The sequence below is a fragment of the Giraffa tippelskirchi genome, chromosome 6, assembly GCF_054371585.1.
Source record: "Giraffa tippelskirchi isolate mGirTip1 chromosome 6, T2T-mGirTip1v1.2.pri, whole genome shotgun sequence".
Lineage (NCBI taxonomy): Eukaryota > Metazoa > Chordata > Mammalia > Artiodactyla > Giraffidae > Giraffa > Giraffa tippelskirchi.
Genome location: NC_137280.1, coordinates 107,059,906 through 107,076,952, shown reverse-complemented (window position 1 = coordinate 107,076,952; position 17,047 = coordinate 107,059,906). Strand labels below are relative to the sequence as shown.

The following is a 17,047-nucleotide window of genomic DNA, read 5'->3' as shown; positions in this document are numbered from 1 at the left end:
CTGAGAAAAGGAGAATATCTGGGGCTGGTGGAAGAGTATTATGCAAATCTGATCTCACAGAATTAAATTTAGGTAGCCGACAGCTGTTGAGTATGTGCAGTGACATTTGGCAAGGAGAAGACTGGACTTCCTCAAGCCAGCATCGAAGATTCAGCAACCCTTTTAAGAACACTTATAACTCATTGATTTAGTTCTTTATTCTGACTCATGGGAACTGCTACCAGTTTCGATGCTTAGTTTTCTACTCCTGTAACAAATTACCACATACTTAGTGGTTTAAAACAATGGACATTTATCTTAAAGTTCTGTAGGTCAGGATACCAGAATGAATCTCTCTAGATTAAAATCTGAGTATTCACAGTCTGCTTTCCTTTCTGGAGACTCTCGGATGAAAGTCTGTTTCCTGCTCATTCAGGTCATGTAGCAGAATCAGTTTCTTGCTGAAGTCTCTGTTTTCTTGCTGTCAGCTGAGAGTCATTGCCAGCTCCTCGAGGCTACTGCATTGCTTGGCTCACAGCCGCTTCCTTCATCATCAAAGCCCCCAACAGCAGGTAGAGTCCTTACCACACTTTGAGTCCCTCTGATCCCCTTTTCTGCCTTCTCTTCACTGTTACTCATGTGGTGAGATTGGACCCACCCCATAATCCAACCTTAATTCCCTTTTTATCACATAAGGTAACATAATCACATCTTCCAGGGATTAGGATGTGATAGACATCTTTGAGGCGGAATGGGGAGTACCACAGGAATACTACAGAGATCAGTAAATACTGCTTACTTCTCTAAAATCAGAATCAGTTTAATTTACTTTTTTCAAATTCTATGATAATATGTGTTTTCTGAACAGATTTTACCTTCTTTAACCTATGGCTTTTAACCTATTTTCTTAACTTTAAATAAAGCACATTCTGATGCATGTGCTTCTGTGTCTAGAGTAAATCAACTGTTGCCGTACACAGTTTTCTGTTTGTACAAAAAAATACCAAGTTATTCACCTGGTAGCTCAGCAGCTTCCCTGGTAGCTCAACTGGTAAAGAATCTGCCTGCAATGTAGGAAACCCTGGTTTGATTCCTGGGTCAGGAAGTTCCCCTGGAGACGGGAAAGACTATCCATTCCAATATTCTTGGGCTTCCCTGGTGGCTCAGATGGTAAAGAATTCGCCTGCAGTGCGGGTGACCTGAGTTCAATTCCTGGTGGGGATGATCCCCTGGAGGAGGGTGTGGCAACCCACTCCAGTGTTTTTACCTGGAGAATCCCCCTGGACAAAGGAAACTGGCGGACTACAGTCTATGGGGCTGCAAAGAGTCGGACATGACTGAGTGACTAATCACAGCACAGCGTACCCAACATGGAAGCCGTTTGCTTGCTTTGTTTTATTTAGCTTTTTTCTGATGGCTAAATTAATTCAATACTTTACAAATTCAGACAATGTAGGGAGAGTGAGTAATATTTTGGAGTATATCCTTCTAGCTCAGGGTGTGGGTGGGGGTTGGAGAGAGAGAGAGAGATTTCTTAAAAATGAGATAATGAGATTATATTGTACACAGTATTTTGTAACTTTTTTTTTAACTTAAGGAAAGTAAATTACACTCTGTTGTGTGTATGTGTCTGTTTATATAAACACACTTCATACTGTATACTTTATATATATACATACACACGCATATATTAGGGAAGCTTTTTCTATGTCACAAATATTCAGATATATTATCATTCTTAATAGCTGCCTTCCTAGAAATAATTATAAATTATTTACTCAGTCTTACTGATGAGCATTTATGTTACAGTTTTCTTACTAATGGGTTTCCCAGGTGGTGCTAGTGGTAAAGAACCTGCCTGCCGTGTAAATAATAAACATCTTGTTGAGTACTTTTGATTGTATCCTTAGGAAAATTTCTGAATTATAAGGGTGAAGATTATGCACGTTTGCAAGGCTTTTAGATTTATTGCAACTTATTGCAAATTATCATGAGAAAATGTGTATCTATTAATTTATAGTAGTAGCCGTGTGTCAGAGAACTTATTTGTTTTGATTTGTTTTTCCCAGACAGACAATGCAGCGTGTCACACTGCAGAACCAGCTCCAACAACTTCTAGAAGCCCAGAAATCAGAGGGCAAGTCACTCCTTTCTTCACCCAGGTAATACCAGAAGTGGTGGTGGTTAGGATTTTTAAGCATCTTTAATATCTGGGCCATTTTCTTGGACTTTCTTTTAATATCTTTTTAGAAGATAACAACAGAAGACATTTTATTTTTATAAAGAGAAATAAAAATGAGCTATCACAGGGGAAAAGGCACTGGACCTAGGGTCAGAAGACGTGAGTTTATCTCTGGCTCTGCCATTTCTTCTTTCCATGACTATAAACAAGTCACTTACTCTTTTAGAGTCTTTTTTCCTTCATCTATGAGATGGAAATAAGGATATGTAGGCTCATAAGGTTGTTGACGATGGGATTGGGAAAATTTGTGCAAAATTGATGTGTAAAAAAAATAAAACAATAGATATATTTGGTAGTCACAGCATAAGGTATGAGATATCCCATTCTGGTATGGTTGCCACCATGGAATGTTTGTAGTTTGATCGAAACTACAGATATTATTCTTATTTCAGTCTTAGTGATGTGGAAGTTATTCGCAGCAGTAAAGTCATGCAGTGATATGTGGCTGAGTTATTTTAACCCAATAGGAGATTATCTCATATATCCTCCATCCTCTTTCAGTTCACCATCCTCCCCAGCTTGCAGAAAGTCCCAGTGGAAGTCCCCAGATGCAGAGGATGAGTCTGTAGCCAAAAGCAAACCAGGAGTTCAGGAGGGGATTCAGGTTCTTGGAAGCCTGTCAGCATCCAGCCGGGCAAGGGCCAAAGTGAAAGATGAAGATTCTGATAAAATCCTACGCCAGTTATTAGGAAAAGATATTTCAGAGAATGTCTGCACCCAGGAAAAGCTGTCATTGGAATTCCAGGATGCTCAGACTTCCTCACGACATTCCAAAAAGATCCCCCTGGAGAAGAGGGAACTGAAGTTAGCGCGGCTGAAGCAGCTGATGCAGCGGTCCCTGAGCGAGTCTGACACGGACTCCAACAACTCTGAGGACCCCAAGGGCACCCCTGTGAGGAAGGTTGACAGGCCCAGACCGCAGCCCATTGTGGAGAGTGTGGAAGGCATGGACAGCGCAGAGAGCCTCCACTTGATGATCAAGAAACACACCTTGGCATCAGGTCGCAGGTTTCCTTTTAGTATCAAGGCCTCCAAACCCCTGGAGGGCCACAGCCCATCCCCCACCTCAGAGAGCAGCGAGCCGGACTTGGAATCCCAGTGTCCGGGCTCAGGAAACACCCCCTCAAGCCAACCCTGTGGAGAAGCCCCTCAGCCCAGCCCTGACAGCACAGCCGCCCAGAAAGTGGCTACGAGTCCCAAGAGTGCCCTCAAGTCCCCGTCGTCCAAGCGCCGGACATCTCAGAACTCAAAACTCAGAGTGACCTTTGAGGAGCCAGTGGTGCAGATGGAGCAAACTAGCCTTGAACTAAACGGAGAAAAGGAGCGAGAGAAGGGCAGGACCCTCCAGCGGACGTCCGCGGGTAGTGAATCAGGGGATCAGCTCAAAAGGCCTTTTGGAACCTTCCGGTCCATCATGGAGACGCTCAGTGGCAACCAGAACAATAATAATAACTATCAGGCATCCAACCAGCTGAAGACCTCCACCCTCCCCTTAACCTCCCTTGGGAGGAAGGTGACAGATGGTAAGGGAAACACCGGGAGCTCTGCTAGCAAAGGAAAGAATAAGGCGGTGAGTGCTGTTTGGAGAATGTCCCCTTGTTCCTTTAAATTAATTATGTTATTCCTAACACCATAGGTTACAGCCCTTGGCCACCTTGAGGGAATCCCCGGAAGAATTCTAGAGGATGCACTAGAGGATGCACGGAAAAACAGACTCAAGCGTTTCTAATGAGATGTGTTGAGTACCTTTTACTCTTCCTTTGGAAATTGAGAGAGGATGATTAAACAGGTCACAGGAGATTATATCCTGGTCCCTAGATTTCCCCAAGTAGTTTGATCGTTGAGAATTAGGAGTTGTAGACAGGGAGGCATTTCTACAGGATTAGACTACAAAATCGATGTGAAATCGGGCCTCTCTTCGTCCCTGATTCTGCCTCAGGAAGAGTTAGTTCTCATATGACTGGACAGTTTATTCTCGAGCCCAGTTAAACAGCATACAAAAAGAAATTCTATTTCTAAAGACTTAACTACTCAGCTTTAGAAAGACCTGTGGAATGAATACACCGCAGGGACCTCCACATTGACATTTTATGACACAAGCCTCTAAGGAAGCCCTAGTGGTCTGTAGTGCTTGCCAGCACGCAGGGGATGGCAGAGTGTATGCCATGAACTATACTGTATAATTGCATTTATTGTAAAACCACACCTTTCCAGCACTCAGGGGATGGCAGAGTGTGTGCCATGAACTATACTGTGTAATTGCGTTTATTGTAAAACCACATGTTATAATCTAAATTTAAATCCTGTGAATAAGAGATACGAACATCTTTTTAAGCAATGTTTCCTGCATGCTTTGCACCTGCTATGCCCTTAAAACCTGATATAGCAGCCAAAATGTGAAACCCTCTGTGGAATAGAAGGACCCAGAATATCCTTCATGGTAACTAGAGAGTCAACACCTGCATAATTTGTTATTTGTTATAAGGTACAACCCCATTCCAGTGAGGTCTCAGAACTGTCCAGACTCTTTTTGCAGTACCAAAATCAAGTTTTAATTAATATCACTCAAATTAACAGCATACAAATTTTAATTGCACATTGATTTCCACCGAGTTGTCTTTGTTATAAAAGACTTTAGCATGTATGTGCTTCAGCTTAGAAAAGTCATGCTTGTCACCTAAACACCAGGCCCTTTGGATTAAATATGTCCAAACTTACATTGCTGAAATAAAACTTTTCTGGGTAACTTAATGGGTCCTCTTACTGAGGAGTCAAAGATCTCAGCAGTTCCCCATGCACCTTAAAGTTTGTCCGAAGCTTCTATCCTTTAACCTGTCTCCTGCATGCCTCCTGTTTATTGAGACTTGTGCATGTGCTGAGCTTGTTGCATGTGTTCAGATGATTTTTAATTGCACCTCTCTAGGAGATGTACGGCAGCTGCATCAATCTTTCCTCTAACACGCTGGTTGAAGAGCATCTGCGTAACTATGCACGGTACGTGGTGCTAAGGGTGTATCCACAGCAGTGCCAGGCCTTCGCTTTAAATTGCATGACCTTCTAAATGGTGGTCCTAGGGCACCTTTTGCAGGCGCTGACACCTAGGAAGTAGAAAATGCCACCTCCTCCCCCAAATAGAAGCTGGCAGATTTGTAACCGGTCCTTAGAAAGGGAGCAGGTACCCTATTGGAGGGGCTTCATTCCAGCAGCAGAGGGCAGAGGAATCTACTCAGATCACAAACAAGCTGTGCTTCCCAGCTGACCTTGACTTTCAGTCTTTGTTTTAATGGTGGGCTTCCCCAGTATCTCAGATGGTAAAGAACCCGCCTGCCAATACAGAAGAGCGGGGTTTTGATCACTGGATTGGGAAGATCATCTGCAGAAAGGAACGGCAACCCACTCCAGTATTCTTGCCTAGAGAATTCCATGGACAGAGGAGCCTGGTGGGCTGCAGTCCATCGGGTTGCAAAGAGTCAGACAAGACTGAGCAACTAACACTTTCACTTTCTTTCATATGAGTAAGTATAGAAATGCCACTTCCTGCCATGGGTGGAGTGAGTCAGCCTCCTATCATAATCAGAACTTTGAAACTGAGCTGAGGTTCTTCATTGCTGGTTATAGACTGAAAGCTCCTTTAGTCAGCAATCTGCTGCCCTCAGGAGAGCTGAGGTCCTGCCATGCTGAAGTCAGTTCAGCGTTCAGAACTGCAATGCTGGTCTATAAGCCAGGCGTACCACCACCAACAAAAAAAGGCCTTTCTTCAACACAATATTTGTGATTCAAAAGGCATGGACTGTGTATATAGAAGGATCATCTCCAAGGTCCCCAGTGACACAGGCTGGTCCTTGAGCAAAGTCCTTCTTCAGCATAGCTTTCCTTCATCCCCGGGATACACACAGCTCCCTAACAGAGCAGGAGACGGGGGAGTGCTTAGAAGAGAGCCGCTGACAGGGAGGTACTGCAGTCAAGTGCCTCTTGACAGGCTTATTCCAGGAGAGATAAACCCCTAACCCCCTTTCAAAAGGACTAATCATTTAAATTAAGACTATGGCATGCCTTTTAGCACCCTTCCAAAATCCTCCAAAATGTTTGTGTGGAGATGTGTTTATATATAATAATTGCAGATACACAAATACAAGGGAATGTGTTGTGGATATAAATGTTAATTCAGAATTCTAAGGTATAAGAAATGTCACTCTCTTTTTCTTTCCCTCTAAATCAGATTTAATCCACTTCATGTCTCCGTTCAGACTAGAGGAAAAGTAAATCTGTCATTTTACAGGGTCCCCCTAGGGATCTCATTAATTCCATACATAAGTTGAAGGAAGCCCCTTGGAGCTCTGGTATTTACAGTTCACCCTTGTTCTGCTCAGGTCAGGCTCACATGTTGCCTAAATCTGTGCTGCTTCCCACCACACTGGGGCAGGGCGTCTTGGCCAGTGCTAAGAGCCCAGTGCCTGGGGTGGGAAGGAAATAGAAAAAAAAATACCCATTCCCTTCCCAGATGTTGGTATCAGCCCACTTCTGTTTCTCCCAGCCTACCTTGACCATCCTTGTACCCTTCTGTGTCCGTATCTTAGGTTCTGTCTTCTAGTGCCTGGAAAATTCTGCCTTTGTCCTTAAAGGGAAATCACCAATAATACTCTGAGGCAAGGAAGCACAAAGGCTTGGGGAACTCCTTTGAAGCAGGAGGGAAAATACCTCTCATTTCTTCCAGGCTCCCACAGCACCTGAAAACAAGATAATTAGTATCACAGTAGATTCTCCTGCTAGATATATTTCATCCTGTCTTCTTACAAGCAGGGGGACAAAGCTAACAATCTACTATAATAGGATTACAGAAATCAGAGTGCAAAAGAAGGTTATGAGGCTACTCAGATCTCTGACAACTGGGTTAACACTTTCCTTCTCAGTTAAAGGAACAGTCCTTCTGAAGACTCAGTTTTGAACCTATATCAGATTCACTAGCCTTATGTATTAAGAGAGTTTTCTTTCAGTGATAAAGAGAAACCCAAAACTTATAATTATAATTCAGTGTATTTAGATAAACATCCAGACCCCCTCCCCCTCCCTACCATATAAAATCAACGTGTATTTTATCATGGTTTTAGTTTGGCATGTGTTCCATGAAAAGTGAAAACGCACTAGTTTGTTCATTGTAGAGTGAAAAGTTTTCTCCTATTCACTCACCACACACAGAGGTACGGAGGACCAGCCCCAGTCACTCCTTAGATAAAGTAAGGATGGCTATATCTAGCTGAAATAAAGATCCCTCAGAGAGATAACCTAGCATGGGAATGTGGACATGCAAAATACCTATTTATTCTTGTTTTGCCTTTGGGATCCATAGCAAGAGCATCCCACAGAAAGAGGCAAAAAAAAAAAAAAAAGGGAAAAAGCTCAAGTGCCTATCTGTCAGTGATGCCTTCAAATCTTGACCCAAGAATTTTCTTGAAAGCTACATGGTTCCTCTGGGGAGCAGGGATTGCCTGGGATCATGTAACTTGGAAAGCAGTGGCAGTCATTGGGTTGAAGTTGGCTCTAAGCATTATGCCACTGGTGACCCTATCAGAATGTCCCTGGAAGAAAGAGAGGGGCAATGGACCCTTCTTCCAGCCCTATCCTTGAATCATGTTTTAGTTCCTAAGATTTTTTTTCTTAGTAAAGGAAAAATAGAGAATGAATACAACATTCTGATGTCAGCTCTGTGAAGGGGGTTCTGTTTGCTATTTATTTTTCCAAATTGGTCACAGTTTGATAGCAAAGAATCTAAATGTCTTTTCAGTGCCCTTTAAAATTAGATTCAACTCTGTTACTTGGAATAGATTTCTCAGTGTGTTTCAACTGCAGAGGATGGCTTTGTTTATAACAAGCAGATTTATCTTTACTTTTTCTTATAAAGGACAAGTTGGCTTTGAATTATTACAACTCCAAGGGAATGTTGGCAGTTAACTTATCTTAAAATGCCAATAAGACATTCATTTTCCAGAGTTTAAGCCTATGAGAGATCTGTAACACATAAAGTGAACATTGATTCCAGTCCCTGATAGGCAGACAGCATTAACCCCTGGCAACCAGTGGTCATATCCTCTCTGACCACAGTGGCACCATGGCCTGAGGGGTTAGCATCAGGAAGCCCCTAATCCTATCACCAACATGAGAGCAGACTCCTTAAAAAGAGGAGTAAGATACTAAACAATTTATTGTTTATTAAGCAATAAACACCATTAGTGTGGCTCAGACGGTAAAGCGTCTGCCTACAATGCGGGAGACTCGGGTTCAATCCCTGGGTTGGGAAGATTTCTTGGAGAAGGAAATGGCAACCCACTCCAGTATTCTTGCCTGGAAAATCCCATGGATGGAGGAGCCTGGTAGGCTACAGTCCATGGGGTCACAAAGAGTCAGACACGGCTGAGCAACTTCACTTTCACTTTCTACCTGAGCCAGGTGCTGAAGATGGGAATGAAGACAAAACAATGTTGCTGTCATCATGAGATTTGGCTGTGGGTTTTACTGCCAAGGAATTAGCCACGTTGGGACTTATACATCCGGAGCCAAGAGCTAGTAGCACATATTTCATATAGGTGTCAAGATTGTTCAACAGCCACTTCAGAAAGAGTGGTAAATTTGGCCTGAAATGATGTGAAATGATATAAAGATATGGCAGTGGCAGTGGTCATCTGCTGTGCCCAGTTGGAGGCTGGAGTTCAGGGTACCCCTACTATGCCTGTGCGCACGTGCGCGCGCGCGCACACACACACACACACACACACACACACACACACACACACACACACACACACACACACACACACACACACACACACACACACACACACACACACACACACACACACACACATATCTGTCCTTACTGTGAGGACATATCACTAAACAGAAAAGTGAGCCAAAGACAGGGAAGACATTGGGAAGGTAGAGGTGAGGCCCTGGCTGAAACCTGTTCCAAGCAGTGTATACCCTCGGCCCCACTGAACAGCATTCCAGAATCATGATCGAAGATGCAGGGAGAACAAAAAGGAATCCCTGATCCTGGTAACTAAAGCATTTTTTGCCATCATTTTTCTGGGTGTAAATCAAATAACCATACTTTAATCTTAAATTTCTGACCTGAAAGTATTTTCAACTCATAGGCTTTTTAGAGATTCTTGAAGGGATCATTATATCATCACCCACCTACTCATAGAAGTGTGACCAAACTAGCTGAGATTATGTTGATTGCATAGCTCTAGACTGAATCCCTGAGAGCAGACTGAATCTTACCAATTTAACGGTTCAGAAAAGCTTGTTAGAGTGCTAGTACTAAAAGGGGGTTTGGTAAACCTGTATACAGAGTTTCTGCCCCCACACTACAGTTTTATGTTCTAATCTCTGATGTGAAGTATATTTTTCTGTGTTTTTGCATCTAATATACTAGTTCTGGGGTCCAGAGCCAGGAGAAGTTGGTGTACCTGGGTGACCGTCTCTGCCTCAGAAAGCCCTAGAACTTACCTGTCTCCTTTCCCTATAGCCCTCCCCACATTTGCCCAGTTTACTCCTGGTCAGCTCTTGTCCTGCCCACCCCCACCTCTGCCTCCCTAGGATTCACATTCATTTCAGAGAGAAAGCCTGTATTTCATACAGGTCCCTGTGATGTGTCCCAATCTGGAACCATTTCTCCAGATTACATCCATTAAGTGACAGCCTCTCCTTTGAAATGGGTCACAGTTTTGCATTGTTCTTGGCTGTTGCCTAGTAGAAGCTTGTGTGTGGAGAAAAATGCCCATGTGATGGGGAATTGTTCACATGATCAGCTCTTTCCAGTGTCTGGGCACAACTTAGCAAACCCTTTATAAAATCTGCCAGAGTTTGCAAGATTCATGAGAGCGTGAGTCACACATGGAGTTTTTATTCATAAGTTCCTTATACCCTCTGGGAAAAGGAGAAAGCATATTCTATCATAGGAGGACAGTAGACAAGATTTAGTATGAAAATGTTATGAGTTGAGACATAGAAGAAGCTACTGCAAATAAGAACCCATGTTCTATCTCAAAGCACTGCACTTGGAAGACAAGAAATGAACGTGTGGAACACCTATGAGCTGCAGGTAGGAGAGGACAGAGGGGAGATCTACCTTGGAAACCAAAATCCTCCCATTAGAAATACACTCTTTCAGCATACTCATCTGGTTAAGTGTACTCCTAACAGTTATGAACAAACAGTTCCCTTCTCCCACCTCCACCTTCCTTTCCTCTCCCTCCCACCACCCCCCCCCCAACAGTCCAGTTTTGAATTGTGTAACCTCCAAAGGGGATGAATGTAGAACCAGTGTCATATTTGTACCACACGTCTGCCACTACAGTGTCTTTGCACATTAATCTATAAACTCTCTTAATAAGGCCTGGAGTTTTAAAGTATCAGGTAGAGACTTTACCCAAACATCTTCTAGTATCTTCACTGAGAATCCCTGCTCCACCCACAGCCATCTGAGCTATCCCTTCCCACGCGGAGGACAGTGCAGCTGTACGACTCTCCTGGATGTCAGATCCCTGGATTGCCAGTGTCCTTTGTTTCAATACTGTCGCTAGCAATTTTGCCATGCCAGAATGAGGCATGTTCCTTCATTGAGCAAGAGAATAATCAGGAGAAAATTGAGAGGATGTAGTTAAAACATGGTCACCTCCATGAAAGGTGTAAGAACTTCCTGGGAGTGGTGACCCTCAGTAGCAACATCATACCCCAGTCTGTACCCCAGTGTCTAGTTTGGTGCCTGGCACAGGGTAGGGACTTTAGAATATATGAAGGAGAGGAAGGAGAGGGAAAAGAAGAGACCAAGCAAGCCTGTCATCCTGAAGAAAGAATGGTATGCTCTGTAGAAGTCTAGGCCTTTTGATTACAAGGCTACTCCCCTACAGTGAGTTTAATATTGAGTATTTCAAGTATATTTTTTTTTATTATTTGAGCCAGAATCTCATTTTTTAGAAGATGGGCATTTATAGATATGCTCTCAGTGAAGGTCTGAAGGAGATCACAAAAATAGCTAAATAAGTCTACCTGTTTTGGCCATCAATAGGAATATGTACTGCATACTCATGGGCCATATTAGGCAGATTCTCTAAAATAACTTGCCATCTAGTCACCCTGGGCTGTAGAAATATGGAATCCAGGCACCGATGAGTCAGCAAGTTAGATTACTTGAAAAACTGTTACTTAAATTTAAGCCTTCTTTACAATTTTGGTCACAGAGAATGTGATTTTATAACCAAAAATGAAATCAGGAGCAGTAAATTATCTGAATAATTCATGCCAGAATTACCCAAACACTTTTGCTTCTTTTAAAAAATTTGAATACTGGTTATTCAGGACTAAGTAATTGAAGGGTTCAGGGAGTCTTGAATCATCCTGATATTATTCAGATAAAAGCCTCAAATTAACATTTTACTTGGTATTGACTCAACCCTAATCATGCTGGGTTTTGTTCTACACAAAGTGCTTTTAGTGTTTTTAAACACAACACCCCTTCTATTAAAGTAAAAATACTCCCTCAATGTCTAAATTATGATGATACCTTAGACTTTTTTTAAAAGTTTTATTGATTTTTATATTTTTTTGTCCAAGTGCTATAGGTACATATGATAGTAACGCCTTATAACAAAAACTGGCTGTCCATGTGTCCAGCCTCCCCTGTTCTCATTCCTACTCCCCTGAATCAGACATTTGCTTTGTTTTTAGGTATTTTCTCTAGTACTCTGTATTTCTCAATAACATGCTCATACGGACTTTCAATTTTCAATATTCTCTGTTGTCTATTGGCATCTTACTATAGAAGACAAAAATGATAGCTGCCGCTTATAAAGCACAGTGTACCAAAGAATATTCCAGGTACTTCATGCATACTGACTGTTTTAATCTTCACAATGAATGACACAATATGGTATATGTTATTATTTATCCAAATTTTCCAGATTGGAAACCAAGACACAGAGATTTTGCAGCTAAATTGAGCTGAAACCCTGGATACATAATTTATTACCACTGGTACTGTGTAATCTTGGGCAAGATTCCAAAATCCATGTTCTCAACAATGAACCAATTTTGTCCAGCTCTATTTTGGCAACCAGCACTGCCCCCCATTCCAACACACACACATATACACACCTGCTTCCTCTTCCCACCGTCGATATAGTTGTATCACTCTTGGGAGTTAAATCAGTATTTGGTGTTTATTATTATTATGACTATCTAAATAGTTATCACAGTGGATACATGCAGTGTACTATTGTTACATTTCTCTATTTATGTAACTTTGTTTTCCTTGAAGATAATAATTTTGCTTTTTAAGTTTATAATTTCTGAACACTCTGCTAGAGACAAAAACCCTTCTTTCAGTGCATTTCAGACAAATCAGGTACCTCTCTGTTTCAGTCTATTCATGGAGACACCATCTTTCCTTTTGCCCCAGTCTAGATTGCTGCTACCTGGCAGTGCTGCACAGCTGTAACCCTGCAGTTTCTTATATACATTATCCTGGGAATTGCCTTTGGCTTTTACCCTGTGATTTCCTGAATCTGTCTTTTCCCTTTTTGTCAGTCTATATTCTTTCTTTGGTAAAGACAACTTCCATCCTGTGGAGGTGAAGGGATGCTAAAGGTTTTGAGGCCTTGCCTGTCTGAAAATAGCTTCATTTTGCCCTCATATGGATTAGAACTATTTGGCTGGGTATAGAATTCTAGATAGGAAGCTATTTTCCCTTAGAATCTTGAACAGATTATTTCGTTTTCCTCTTGTTTCTAATGTGTCTGTCAAGAAGCTCAGTTTCTCCCTAATTTCTAATCCATTGGAAGCTTTTACGATTTTTCTCTTTATCTCCAGTATTTTGATTTCATGATACTTTGCCATAATTCTATTCTCGTTTTTGGGGTGTGAGCATTCAGCAGGCTTTTTCAATCTGGAAATCTATGTGCTTCAGTTCTGGGAAATGTTTTTGTACAATTTCTTTGGAAATTTTATCCCCTACTGCTTTTCTGTTCATTTTTCTGAAAATACTGTTAATCTGATGTTCAACACACTGAACTGATCCTTTTGTAACTATTTTTTCTATTTTTCTAAGTATTGTCTAACTATATTTCTCCTATTTTTATCCATACTTTTGCTTTTTCTAAAAATTCTTTCTAGGATATTTACTCAACTTTATTTTCTAATCTTTCTAACTTTTTATTTCTTTGATTATTGTGTTAATATTCAGTAGCATTTTATTGCTTTTCTCTTTGTTTTTTTTATAGCATTAAATATGCAAGACTTATTTAAATTTTACACTCAAATACAACTACAAATGTCTATTTTTATCTTTCCTTCCTTTTTACAATAAAGATGGCATGCTTTACACATAGTCTTGCTTCTTGCTTTTTTTCACGTATCATTTTAGAGGTCTTTATATATTCGTTAAAGAGAGCTTCTTCATTCTTTTACATAGATATGTATTCTGTATTTGTATGAATGTATTATTTTTAATTCTTTCTACATTTTTGTTGAAAGTCTGGTCTTTCTTGTTGGTTTGTAACAGCTCTTTATATATTATACATTATAAAAATTAACCCTTTGTGATACAAATAGCAAACGTTTTCCCCAGTTTTTCTTTTCTTCTTGTTACAATTTTTTGAAGTTCTTATCACCCCTTATATTATCTCTATTCACTTTGACTGCTGTTTCTCTATTTATCTTGGTCTCTGTCTGTCATAGTAGCACTTTTCTGATCCCTAACTCATTCATATTCAAGAATAAGACAGTAAAGCTGAATAACAGCTCTGGCTTGTTGACTGGTAGATATTGCATCACACAGACTGGTTAAGTACTAGGCTCTTTGGCTGGGAAACTCACTGTCAGTATTTGTAGGACTTTTCTTTTGGCAGTTGATTTCTCAAGATAAGGAAACTCCAGTCTCCTCCTAGGATCTCTTAACCTACTTTCCAGGAATCTTTGGGTTAAAGTAACAGGGGATGGGTTGACAATTGTGTTTTATACCTTTCACTTAATCCCATGGTTTTCATCCTCTTCAGCTGAATTTAGAGTCTCTCTGGTCCATGCCTTGAAAATTGTAACCTCCGGTCTCTCTTCACATTGGGAAAGGGGCAGTCACCTGGCTGCATTAGGTCAGGAAGGTAATCTGGGGTATGAAGTGGTACTTCAAAAAGTTTTAAAATAGTCTTCCTGTTTTCAGCACTCACACAGCACCCACTGCAACTTTCAGAAGTACGTCGTGTTTCTCGTTCCTGCATCGTGAACATCAGTTTGTTGGGTTCCCTGACTGTAGGCTTAGATTTCTGCTTTTCCTGCCGGCTCTGCTAAATCAATTCCACATGTTTATCCATCTTCCTGTTTCTGAAATGTTATTGGCGTTTTGTGTGTGTTATCATCTCCTCTTCCATTTCCCTTATTCATTTAGATTGGTGCCTTTTTTATTCATTTGCGTGTTCTTTTGTAAGAAAGGGATGGTCAATACTATGTATCCAATCTATCATGCTTATTTGGAAGTTCCTAGAACATCTTTTAACCAACCAAGGTTTTCTTTTGCACTCTTCCCTTTCTTCCCCATGAACATCTCTCTAAAGTTCTGTTCATATGAACTTTAAATAAAAATAAGAATTACAACTTTCAGACAGTGATGATGATTGTTATTAATTAGTCTAAGAATAAACTGCATGATCTTTGTAAACCAGCATGATTTTGAGGGCCATAAAGCCACGCTTGGAGTTCTCCATTCAAATGTGGCCTCATGTGAGCAAGTACCATTCCCAGAAACAGTTTGTTTTTGTCTGGCCTGGCAACAAGGAGGAATTTAGTAGTATGCACACTTGCTCACACTCAGAAGATAACTCCTGTCTGGGAGATTTTACACCCAGAATGGGACTAATATCTCAATGAAAATGAATGTTTCTTCCCAGGGGAAATTCCTGTAAAAAGCAAAACTGTTCCCAGACTTGAGCTGGTACTTCTTTCCGTAGGTTTACGAGGTATCAAGTATTGAAGGGAAAATAGCACTATTGTTCCTAGGCTCTTCTTTTTCCTATAGATATACCTACTTGTGCTTTCCCAGCATGCTACTACTCAGTAATCACACACCCAAAGCAAAAGCATTTCCTATTAACACTCAAGCTTAGTGGAGAATAAAAAGTGTCACCAGTGAACCCCATGAATAAAATATAAATATCTCTTGTTTCAATTTAACAAGCAGTACTACTCTTCCTATTTTGTTTGACTGATAAAATTCATTTGACTGTAGAATTTTACTTGGATTCCAATCGGCATGATTGAGTCATTACTTCCGGGGCCAAATTTTAAAGTATCCACATAGTATGTTATTACGTGACTATCCCTTTTATTGTTTAAAGAGTGGCTTATGTGAAAAAAAAGAATAATTTGCATTCTGGAATGAAGTGTTCTTCAGTGTGGTTTGTGTGAGGATAATTTCCATTTTGGGTGAGCTGTTTAGTAGCATTGTATTGTAACTTGACCATAGTTTTATCTAATTTTGGCCTTGTGGTTTGTCTTCCACTTAGGCATGATGACATCAGTAGAAAAATGAAGAAATCCTACAGTATAAAGCATGTTGCTGAGCCAGAATCAAAAGAACTCTTCTTATAAATCACTTTTTTATTATCTCTCATTGCTGCCCTTTGGACACCATTGGAAATTTCTGGACTGTCCTCTGTGGAAATATAATCATGAGAACAATGCCTCACCAGCAGAAGACCAGATGATTAGGATGCCTTAAATTTATAGCACTAGCGTATATAAGACACATTTTGGGGTGATATTTGTATATATAACTTGTTTTTAAAGAGATGCAGTTTGAAAGCATGATTGGGCAAATGTATGTTTTTTAAGATTGATTCAACCTCCCCACAGGACATCCACCAGCCACTGACACCATTTTGTCTCATCAGCTGCATGGGTGTTTGCTGACGCTGGTTGAACCTCCCTTTTCCCATCATATGGGCAATTGGGGCTCAGCTTCTCCGGAAGACCAGGTCAGTGCTGTTGTTTTCTGTCATGTGTTTTTTTCTGTCGTTTCTACTTTTTGTATAAAGGAAATAAAACAATGTTAACAACCACCTGTAAGCTTGGGGCATTTACTTTCTAATAAGTCTGTGATGTTCTGATTTCTAAGGGGCTTTAAGCATATTTTGACTGCTGGTATTTTATTTCAGAAACAAACTGCCCAGTTGAGCTGCTTTCCCATAGGGGTAAAATAAAACATTCTACTTTTCACTAAAGTACTAAAGGATCAAACGAGTATATAAAGTAAGTCAATTCCTTCTGTCTTTTCAAATCTCAGTGTTGACAAGAGAAAATACTAATGACAGCTAAGGATTTAGCCCCTTCTTGGGTCTCTTTTTTCCTGCCTCTAACACATGATGAGGCCTGTCTAATCCCTTTAGGAGACAGTGTGGAGCCTGAGTTCATAACAGCCCTTTTGTTGATGCAGCTCTTTGAATCCATGTAAGAGTAGGTTCCAGATGGTTTTGTCCTATCGTGTGAAAATGTATTTCTGTTGCAACTTCAAGAGTTTTATTTTCAAAGCATTGGCATGGACTGTAAGAGGCCTGTCAGGTTTTAGTTTGAAAGTAGTACGTATTCTTACCAGTAGGAGGGAGCAGTGTATGCTATTAGCAATTACTAGCAATGTTTCTGCCATCAACTGTGGACCATTCTGTGTCCTGGTGGGCAAAATAGGTCAAGGTGCTGAATTAACAGGCAATTTTGGAAAGGTGGGTCATTCAACAAACTTGGGCTTGATGACATGCAATGAAGTTTAGGAGAAGGAGGTCCCTT

General features: G+C 40.8%; 1 protein-coding gene across 15 annotated transcripts in view; it reads left to right on the top strand.

Moving 5' to 3' along the window:
- Positions 1–16,326, top strand: part of SNCAIP (synuclein alpha interacting protein) — a 162,011-nt gene extending 145,685 nt beyond the window's left edge. For 8 of the 15 annotated variants that reach the window (XM_081499040.1, XM_081499042.1, XM_081499035.1 and 5 more), the window contains 4 exons: positions 2,049–2,141; positions 2,723–3,791; positions 5,145–5,215; positions 15,772–16,326. In XM_081499040.1, coding sequence (XP_081355166.1) covers positions 2,049–2,141; positions 2,723–3,791; positions 5,145–5,215; positions 15,772–15,856 — 1,318 coding nt within the window. In that variant the 3' untranslated portion in view covers positions 15,857–16,326. The remainder of the gene's footprint in view (positions 1–2,048; positions 2,142–2,722; positions 3,792–5,144; positions 5,216–15,771) is intronic. The other 7 variants (XM_081499049.1, XM_081499047.1, XM_081499048.1 and 4 more) reach the window with 1 other exon arrangement.
- The last annotated feature ends 721 nt before the right edge of the window (positions 16,327–17,047 follow it).